Raw genomic sequence first — 10485 nt, 5'->3', positions numbered from 1 at the left:
GACCAAGGACAGCAAGTGGGTCAGGAGTACTGTCTTGAGGACCGGGGGCGGGGGTTGGCCCGACTCTGATTCCAGACTGTATACTGGCTCTCCCATGGCCCGGGTGGCTGTTCTTACTGCTCTTGCCCTCATAGGAATGGAGCTTGTGATGACCCAGACTCATATCTCTCCTCTGTGACTCCCTTGTCCTGAGGCTGTGTGCCCATGCCCATTCCTCTCTTCTCACCTTCCCCAGAGGCACATGCTGGAAACCTCGACGACCCAGTGTGAGGATTGACTGGACCAGGGAGAAGGCAGTGAAGCCGTAGAAGGATGTCCGGGTCCCCACATCCTGTTCATATCCTTTAATAACAGCTCCACTCAGCCTATCGAGAAAGATCAAACTAGATGGTCTGAATGCAGGAGAGAAATTTGTGGAGGTGGGTGAGCAGGGATAGAGCAGGGAAGGTGGGAGTTGTCGACACACTCCATTTTCTAGTAAAGACATTGGGGACACTTGTCAGGTCCCCATAATAGTCCCTATCTGCAGACAAGGGGCTGGAGATGGAGAACATACCGGAAAACGTAGTCATGGCTGTCTATCTCCTGGCCCACGTGTGAATCATTCAGGATGCCCCCATTGCCCACCACAGCACAGGTGATGCAGCTGGAGTTCCCTGAGGGGAGGTTGGCCAGGAGCAGCTGCTGCTGGGGTACCGGAGGGAAGCGGGTCACCACCTTCTCTACCACTGGAACAGAGCAGGGCTCCATTCAGAGTCCCGAAAGGAGGCAGACCCCAGACAGGAGGCCGGCTACCCTCTGCCCTGAAGTAAGGACTCACAGGACTGATTGAGCTCCATGAAGCCAAAAGGGGGTGCAAAGTGCTCTAGACGGTCCCACTCGCTCTGAGTGAAGTGTCCAGAGTCCAGGAAGAGAGTGAGGTTGGGCAGAAAGATATTCTGTAGCCACGGTGACTTGGAGGCCCTGATCTTCAAAGAGTCGGGGCAGGTCTATGTGAGGGAGGCCATGTCAGGCAAGGGAGTGGTCCAGGAAAGCCATTAGCCAGGGGCTGGGCTGGGTGTTGCAGTTTGAAAGCTCCTGCCCCTGCTCCCTCTTTCACTCTGGACCCCATGTCTGGCTGCTTAACTCTCCATGTCTGGGCCCACCTTAGTCCCAGAAAACAGGTCCCCTCAGCTCCTAGGCAGTTAGTTACACCTTTGCAAGTCTGAAGGCCACACGTGGTACGTCCACGGTACCATTGGGACCATGATCCTGTTCTGTGTATATACACCAACAGGTGTTCAATATTAGCCTCCTGGGCAGAGGTGGGAAAGATCAGGGAGGTGGCATGGGGTTGAACATGTGCAGTTTTTCCTGAGCCTGGAAGAGAGCGAAGGTCCTAGACTAGGCTTTCCAGGGATGGCAGTGATCCTGGGAGGGCAGCAGCTGGGCATGAGGCTATGGTCTTGTCCATCAGTCCCACAACCATAGAATGAGGATTTATGCCCCACACCCCAGAACTGGCCACACTCTGTCCCCACAGATTGCTGATCTGCCCCAGGCCTTCTTCAAGGGCTTCAAGGCAAACCCCTCCCCACCCACACCTTCCTGAGTTGCCCAGACCTTGATTCTGGACCTGCCTTCTCCTCCCTGATCTTGGCTGTCATAGGAAGGAAGGATGGCCCAACAGCAGCACTGGGCCGAGCACAGGGGGGGTCAAGGTCAAGACTGAAAGCTGAGCCTGGAGGAAGGGACTGCTCGGGGTGGAGGGTGGAAGTTGAGGAAGTGAGAGGCCCCAACTCACCGTCTGCAGGCCCCCCACATCCAAGCTGTATTCTTCCTCAAAATCCCACTGAGGCTCAGACTTGAAGTTGGAGGCCTTCAGCCTTTGGCCTCTTTGTGTGGTGGGGTGGGGGGAAGAGGCAGGGGATGGGTTGGCCTGGCCCTCCTTGTCCTTGGCTGGAACAGCTCCTGTGGCCATCAGTTTCTTTTTCAGCCTTGTAAACAGTGCTCCTGTGGCTGTCAATATTTTACCCTGACTTTCTGGAACAAGTGTCTTTGCTGCAGGCTCTGTCATGCTCTGATGTTTCCCCAATGCTGTCCATGTGGTCATCTCCTTCCTCTTCTCTTCCCCGTCTCCTCTGGCTGCCTCACTGTCCTGATTCTGCAGGCCCAGCTCCTCTGTCCTGACAGAGGTCGTCTCCTTGTCTCGAACTCTCAGTGGCAGCTCCATGATGGGTCTGTGGGGTATGGCCTTTTGTAGCATCTCCTGAGGATTTTCTTTGTTCTTCTCTATAAACTGATACCTGAACACAGATAACTCTTGTTGAAGGTTGGATGTTATACAAACAGGCCGGAAACATCACCGGCAGGAAAGGAGACAGCTCAGGGGGCAGGAGTGCTTACTGTGTGAGCATGAGCACCTGAGTTTGCATCCTCAGCACCCACGTTAAAAAAAAAAATCCGCTGGGCGGTGGCGGCGCACGCCTTTAATCCCAGCACTCGGGAGGCAGTAGCAGGCAGATCTCTGTGAGTTCGAGGCCAGCCTGGTCTACAGAGCGAGCTCCAGGACAGGCGCAAAGCTACACAGAGAAACCCTGTCTCAAAAAACCAAAAAGAAAAGAAAAAGAAATCCAGCATCAATCCAGGCATGCATGTACCTGCAGCCCCAGCACTGTCCTTCTTTATTACTCTCTATTTCCTGAGGCAGAGTTTCTCACTGAACCTGATGCTCACTAACTCAGCTAAATTGGGTGGCTGACCAAACCCCAAGAATCCTCTAGGATTACAGGCTGGTGCCTGTGGGTGCTGAGATCTGAACTCAGATCCTCATGCTTGTTTGGTAACCGCTCCCTGTTACCATCTCCCCAGTCCCTGTTTTTCTGCTTTTATGTTAGTCTGTTGAAAGCCATCTGTGATGGTTTGAGTGAGAATGGTCCCCGTATGCTCTTATGTTTGAATGCTGGGTTCCCAGTTAGTGGAACTGTTTGGGAAGGATTAGGAGGTGTGGCCTTGTTGGAGCAGGTGTGTCACTGGGGGTGGGATTGGAAGTTTCAAGAGTCTGAGCCAGGCCTAGTGACTCTCTCTCTGTCTGCAGAGCGCTCTCATTACCACACCTGCCTACCTGCCTGCTGCCATGCTGTCTGCCATGATGATGATGGACTAAGCCTCTGAAGCTGTAAGCAAGCCCCAATTAAATGTTTTCTTTTATCAGTTGCTTTGGTCTCTTCACAGCAATAGAGCAGTAACTAAGATAGCCTCCTTCCATTATGCAGCTGGTATCAGGTGCCCTGGGAGTCCCAACCTGTTTTCTGTTTCCCTGACTAAACTATGCGAGAGACTTACTGAGGCTGTGTGAAAGAAAAAAGAAAGAGCATGAAATGGAAGACCCACAGATCTGAAAGTCTGAGCACCTCCCCTCCCCTGCTCATGTGATTGGAGGGAGGATTCTTAGTCTTCTGACTCCTGGCCCCTCTCATCTGTATGGTGGACTACTGCTCTTGCCATCTGAGGAAAGCCTCCTGGCATTATCCACCAACAATGTGCAGGGCATCGAGTACAAACTGCAAATGCGGGGGCTGGCACGAGGCCCAGCAGGGGAAGTCACTGACTGTCAAGACTGAGGATCTGACTTGGATCTCCAGGACTCACATGGTGGAAGGAGAGAACCAACCCCCAAGCTGTCTTCTGACCTCCACACACCTACCATTACATGTGTGCCCCTCCTCCCAAAATAAAGAAGTAAAATTGCCAAGGGTGATGGCGCACACCTTTAATCCCAACACTTGGGAGGCAGAGGCAGGTAGATCCCTGTGAGTTGCAGGCTAGCCTGGTCTATACAGTGAGTTCCAGGATATATAAGGCTATGTAGAAAAGTCCTGTCTCTAAATAAATAAATAAAAGCCAGATAGCTAGTTCAGCAGTTAAGCGCGTGTGCTGCTCTCACAGAGAGCCTGCACTCAGTCCTTCCAGCGCTCACATGGGAGCCTACAGCCACCTGTAACAGTTCCAGGTATCCGACACCTTCTTCTGGCTTCCACAGGCACCAGGCACGCACATGGTACATCTAGATACATGCAGGCAAAACAGTCATACACATAGAAAATTTTAAATAGCCAGGCGGTGGTGGCACATGCCTTTAATCCCAGCACCCGGGAGGCAGAGGCATGTGGATCTCTGTGAGTTTGAGGCCAGCCTGGGCTACAGAGTGAGTTCCAAGACAGCCAGGGATACACAGAGAAACTATCTATATATATGTAAAAAATAAAATAAATGTAATAAATTAAAATGTAGATTTCACAAGTATTAGTTCCTTCCCTCTCACACGCCTGCTGTTTTATTTGAGACAGGTAGTCAAGCAACCCAGGCTGGCTTCTAGCTCACTATGTAGCAGAGAATTCCCTCAATTCCTCACTCTCCCGCCTCCATCTCTCAAGTGCTGGGATTATAGGCCACACCACTAGGTCCAGCAGGGAAATGGACTTGAACAAAAGCATTTGAATTATGTACAGAAGAGCACTCAATTTGAAAGCATCGATAATTCACTCAAAGTCACCGGTCATGCACTGGTGTCCCGCCAAGGGAAGAAATCAAAACACGGGTTGATGTCATTTAACCAAGACTTGAGTTCTCTATTTCACTGTCCCTGTGTCCATCTGTGCCTGCTTGAAGGCTGTCTTGTGAATCTGTCCCTGGTTCTGAGTCTGTCAGTGAGTGACTGCATGTGTCTGTCCCTGACAAAGGGCTCTGCTCTGTCTATTGAACGGCACAGAAAGCGTCACACAGGAAAGGAATGGGACACTCTATAGGAATCTTCGTCAGAGTTTTACAAGAGATTAAGTCATTGGCTCCAACAGACCCAGCTTCCAGTATCACAGATATCATTGTTTATCAAACGATATCCAAATGTTCTGTCCAACATTTTATAAGATTGCTTCCAACGTCTATTTTTATTGCTTTCAGGAAATGATATGCATGCATTGTTCTCTGGGTCAGGGACACCAAGGAGTACAGAATTTAGGGGTGTAGCTATGCAGTAGCTCCGGTTGTAAAAGTTGGTTATATGGGAAATTCAAGGCAAGGAAGCTTGTTACGCTGTTAATACTTGTTATGTTGTTATATAAAAGGCAGGTTAAACAGGCTGATTACACAGTAGAATAGACAGTCTTAAGTCTTATGTGATCTCAAGGTGTACGATTAACTCTGGCTCCGGGAAAAGTTCCAGTCTCTTAGATCTAAGAGGCGTTTCCATAGTATTGCCACAGAGGACATAAGAACAAAGATGTCACTCAATCGCGGTTTGTTAAATGTCTCTTCTGGGCAGGGTACCTGATGCACATACATATATAGACTGCAGATTTGAGCAAGGTCAGAGGTCGGGACGGGACAGTCGGAGATCATTGCTGTTAGAGGCAGAAGGCAAGGTGGATCCTCCTGCTCTGAAGAAATGCAGCCTGTGAAGTGGGCGACCACCTCTGCTAACCTATCCTCCCAGCCTGCCTTCCTCGGCGAGGGCCGACTTTTGGTTACATTGTATCTCCTGTCTTCCTTGGAGAAAACATACACACACACACACACACACACACACACACACACACACACACACACACACACTGGTCTTATATAGAAAATGCATTTGTGTATGTGTGTGTGTGTGGTTTTTAAGTTTGGTTTTGTTGTTGTTTTTTTTCTATTTTTGAGACAGGGTTTCTTTGTGTAGTGTAGCCTTGGCCATCCTGGAATTCTCTCTGTAGACCAGTCTGGCTTCTACCTCATAGATCCGCCTGCCTCTGCCTCCTGAGTGCTGGAATTAAAGGCGTGCAACATCACCACCAGGCTATTTTTATTTTTAAATGATGTTATGTCTATGTGTGGGTATGTGCATGAGAATTCAGGCACCCACAGAGCTCGATGTGAGTGGTAGAAATCAAACCCAGATCCTTTGCAAGATCAGTACTCATGCTTAACTGATGAGTCTCTCTAGCATGCATATTTATACAGATACAGACATGTGTATTTATACATATATAAATATATATGTATGTATGTATATATATATGTACATTAAAAAATTAAGACAGTTTTCATGCATCCCAGACTGGCCTCAAAATCACTGTGTAGCCAAGGATGACTTTGAACTTCTGATCGACCTGTCTCCACCTCTCAAATGCTGGAGTCACTGGCTTGCACTACACTGCCCAGTTTGAGCAGTGCTAGGGGTCAAACTCATGGCTTCAGGCATGCTAGGCAAGCACCCTACCAACTGAGCTACATCCCCAACCAAAGTGGGTGGGTGTTCCATACTGAACAGCTCACAGCACACAGCATGGACGGCTGTGTGGAGAGATAAAGAACCCCTCTTTGGAATCTGTCTAGAGGCAAGAGTGGTTCTGAGAGATGTTCTGTCTGTAGATACTCTGGTTACTTGGTGACGTGTTTAAATTTTATAGGAAGCCACGGCAAAGAGGGACAAAGTTACGTAATCTAGTTTCACTTATTTCTCTATAATTAAATATACCTATAATGAGTAGGTGTATCTGTGTGAGTATATATATAGGTGTTCCCTTATTCTCCCGCACAGAGTTCAGTGAAGGTTTGAGAAGTCTTTAGATGCTGGTTGCTCTGTATGCTCAGACTCTAAGGGGCCTGACCTTGTACATGGGCCGGGTGGGCTTGAGGAGAGCATTTTTCTATAAAGCCTCTAATTCAGAGAGACAGAGCAAAGTGCTTGTAGACAATCCCCAGGCAAAAAGCAATTTAATTACATAATTCTGATCTATATGAGAGATAAAGATACAAGACATTGCACTCCAAAATACATGAATTAGGAGCAGGGGAGATGGCCCGGTCGGTAACATGCTTGCTGCTTAAGCATGAAGACCTGGGTTCAATCCCCAGCACCTCCACAGAGCTTGTTGTCTTGAGGGGCAGAGACTAGAGGGTTCCTGGTCGTACCAGTGCTCTCATTGCTTAACCAACTGAGCCATCATGTGACAAAAATAATCACAAAGGGCTCGGCATAGCCACACAGGCACTCAGGAGGCAGAGGCAGGCAGATCTGAGTCTGAGGGTAGCCTGGTCTACACAGCAAGTTCCAGGACAGTCAGGGCTACATAGTGAGACTTTGTCTCAAACAAACAGAATCCCCACAGATACAAACACATCTTCATAGCGCAAACAAAAATCAGTATCTTCTAAATGAACTCTTGAAGTGAACAGAAGTATGGAGGCATTTGCAGGAGACTTAGAAGATGTTTTGCGCCGGGCGGTGGTGGCGCACGCCTTTAATCCCAGCACTCGGGAGGCAGAGCCAGGCGGATCTCTGTGAGTTCGAGGCTAGCCTGGACTACCAAGTGAGTCCCAGGAAAGGCGCAAAGCTACACAGAGAAACCCTGTCTCGAAAAACCAAAAAAAAAAAAAGAAGAAGAAGATGTTTTGCATTTTTGGGAGGAGTGTTAAATCAACCTTCCCCCAAGTCACAATCTAATGACCACAAAGGAAAGATGGACAAATCTTATCCAGGTAAAATGGGTTCCTAAACCAACATGGTGGATCACACCTGCAGTCTCAGCACTTGGGAGGTAGAGGCAGGAGGATCGGAAGTTCAAAGTCATCCCCAGCTACATAACCTGCAGGCGTCAAACTCAGGTTACAGGATGGAAATGCCTGGGTTTGAGCCCAGCTCTGTGACTGGCAGAGCGGTGTAATGCTGACTCACCTTAACTGTCTGTCTTCCTCATAATGAGGAGTGAGAAACCGGAGCGTTTAGAGCAGGGCCTGGTACAGATCTACACTGCAGAAGGGCCAGCTTCGATAATGTGAGCGCTGGGCACACCCGAGTATTAGGGAGTAACAGAGTCAGGGAGACCCTCACTTCCTGATTCACTTCTCTGTACTTTTCTTCCTTCCTTCCTTCCTTCCTTCCTTCCTTCCTTCCTTCCTTCCTCTCTCTCCCCGTCTCTGTGAGAGAATGAATGTATGGTTTTAAAATGTTGAGCTGTAAAAACCAAAAAAGCTTTTTCATCGAGTCTGGGAAGAGGGTCTCACTGTGGAAGATGTACTAAATGTTCTAGAAGTTCCTGTGGAGGATTCATTTGGGGATGATTTGACATTTCCCCCTACCCCCACCAATGGGAGATCTTAAATTCTACTGACTCACTTTTCAGGGTGAGAATGCCTCTGAGACACAGGAAATACACAGGCTAAGTCTTTGCTTCGGGTCAAGGAGAGTGGCATGTAAGAGCAAGCCCTTCTTCAGCTGCCCTATTACTCACCAGCCCTTGGGGGCAACTTGCCTTGTGTCTTGTCTGCCCTCTGGAGACTCAGTCCATGAGTCCTCAACTCCTGCACAAGCCTCCTGGAATTCCGGGCACCTGGGTCACCACCACCTCCTCCATCTGCATCTCTTCTGAGTTCTGACACTGGCCTTCCTTCCAGGGGTACTTGATAAGACTCCTGACCTTAACACCCCATGTGGACCCCCAGGTGGCTCAGAGTTCCCCAGGCCTCCCCACTGGGTAGTCTTTCTGGGAATCACAGGATTGGCTCCTTCTTACCTGGAAGGCTTTGTGCGAGGCTCCTTCATGAAGGAGGGCAGGATGAAGGACAGAGCCAACACAGCCAAAAGCAGGACGCCTGAACTCCAGGGAGGCAGTCTCCAAAAACAGGTCTTCATGGTGGTTGACTGGTTGCTAGAAGCATGTGTGATGAGAACAAGTCCCTTGAGGCTATGTACAGGTCACACAGCCTCCTCGTTCAGGTTGTCGGACAGGGACTGCTGGCCTTCGGCCTTATATCTAGCCACTTGGGGGAGCAGGGGAGGGAAAGGAGGGGTGGAGTACTGCTTTAAGTTGGCATGGATCGAAGGAAGAGAAACTCCTTCTGTTCAAACAAGTTCTTTTTTTCTTTTTAGTCTCTGAAGCCAAATTCTGGAGAATTATATGAGACCACATATCTATCATAAACAGCCTTCCATTTATCTGGTCACATCCTCTGCCAGCCTCATCCATAAATGAGAGAAGCAGTGGTCTCCACCACACTCAGGTGCTCATCCACACTCGGGTGCTCACGGTAGGGACCCCACACACAATCACCATTGCGGGCCAACTTTCTGAGCTTCTCTGAAATTGTGACTGGAGATGCACGAGCAAATAGCATGTCTGAGACTTGCTCGCATCCAGGGACCGTGGAAGGCTTCACAGAAAAGGTGCTCGCAGTGGGTCTGGGGAGAAGGCTTGATGGTTCACAGCACAGGCTGCTCTTGCAGAGGATCCAGGTTCAGTTCCCAGAACCCACACGGCAGTTCACAACCATCTGTAACTCCAGCTCCAGGGGATCTGCTGCCTCCTTCTGACCTCCATGGGCTCCTGCACACTTCTGCACAGACATACTCTCAGGTGCAGATTTCCAGAAAACATAGAAGTATTGTGGATTCTTACTTCTAGGATGCTGGACTGTACAAGCACTCAGGATGCCAAAGTTACATGGAAGGTGGGGTTCTGAAGGTCTCAGGGCCTGGGTTCATTGCTCACATTGTCTCACTGCTCCGGTTTCTGCCCAAAAGCCCTTGGCCCTCATCCACATCACGCACCAGCGAGTGCCTCACCCACCCTCTGAGGGACAAGAGAGGAGCTAACTAGCAGGCTCCTAAGAAGCCGGGGCTTGTAAGACAGCTAGTGGGTTTAAATCCCACAGTGCACGCTGCAGCTCCTGGTACCAGAACAGGGGGAGCCCTCCCTTTCAGGGAAGTCTCCTTCTGTCTGGTCTCACTGCCTTTTTCTCTGTCTTTCTGTCTGTCTGTCTGTTGTCTGTGTGAGTCTATAAGCACTTTCTGAATAGGCTCGTGTCAAGTCCTTGCTCTTGGAGCTGAGGTGAGGGCCCAGTTGGTCAAGTGTTGTTTTGCAAGGGTGAAAATCTAATTAATTCAATCCTCAAAAGCCACATGAAAGGGAAAAAAAAAAGTGTGTGGTGGGAGCCAGGTGCTGGGTGCTCAACCCTGGTGGCCTGACTTTGATCTGAAGAATTCACGGAAAGGTGGAACAAGACCCAACTCGGTAAAGCTGTCCTCTGACATGAGTGCCCCACCTCCAATAATAATCATAGAGTAAAATCAAAATAAAGCAGGGTGTGATGGTATGTGCTTACAATTCCAGGAATGGGGAGTCAGAGACAGGCAGATCTCTGGGTTCACAGGCCAGTGTGGGCTTCTCGGTGGCGTGACACCAAAATAATGGGAGACCAGAACAGGAAAAATAGACCTTGCAAGTTAAGGGTTCTGTTTGCAGTGAAGAATACGTTCCTGTTTGTCCTGTGTTAAGCTCTTGCAAGGTAAGGTTTCTATTTGTAATTAAGAAGTTCCCGTTTGTCCTCTGTTAAATCCTAAACAAACAAACAAAAAGCTAGTTCTTGTTTGTCCTGTGTTAAGCTCTTGCAAGGCAAGGTTTCTATTTGTAATTAAGAATAAGTTTGCCGGGCAGTGGTGGCACATGCCTTTCTAGATCTCTGTGT

The 10485-nt window shown here is 49.1% G+C and overlaps 1 protein-coding gene across 1 annotated transcript in view; it reads right to left on the bottom strand.

The window, feature by feature from the left end:
- Positions 1-8723, bottom strand: part of LOC128122241 (alpha-N-acetylgalactosaminide alpha-2,6-sialyltransferase 1-like) — a 10907-nt gene extending 2184 nt beyond the window's left edge. The window contains exons 1-5 of the mRNA XM_052757621.1: positions 8535-8723; positions 1784-2285; positions 821-989; positions 557-728; positions 227-365 (exon numbers count right to left, since the gene is read on the bottom strand). Coding sequence (XP_052613581.1) covers positions 227-365; positions 557-728; positions 821-989; positions 1784-2285; positions 8535-8653 — 1101 coding nt within the window. The 5' untranslated portion in view covers positions 8654-8723. The remainder of the gene's footprint in view (positions 1-226; positions 366-556; positions 729-820; positions 990-1783; positions 2286-8534) is intronic.
- Positions 8724-10485: the final 1762 nt, after the last annotated feature.

Source organism: Peromyscus californicus, unplaced genomic scaffold, assembly GCF_007827085.1.
Source record: "Peromyscus californicus insignis strain IS unplaced genomic scaffold, ASM782708v3 Scaffold_3__1_contigs__length_106647218, whole genome shotgun sequence".
Taxonomy (NCBI): domain Eukaryota; kingdom Metazoa; phylum Chordata; class Mammalia; order Rodentia; family Cricetidae; genus Peromyscus; species Peromyscus californicus.
Note: the sequence above shows the minus strand (reverse complement) of the source record. Positions and strands in the feature narration are given on the sequence as shown.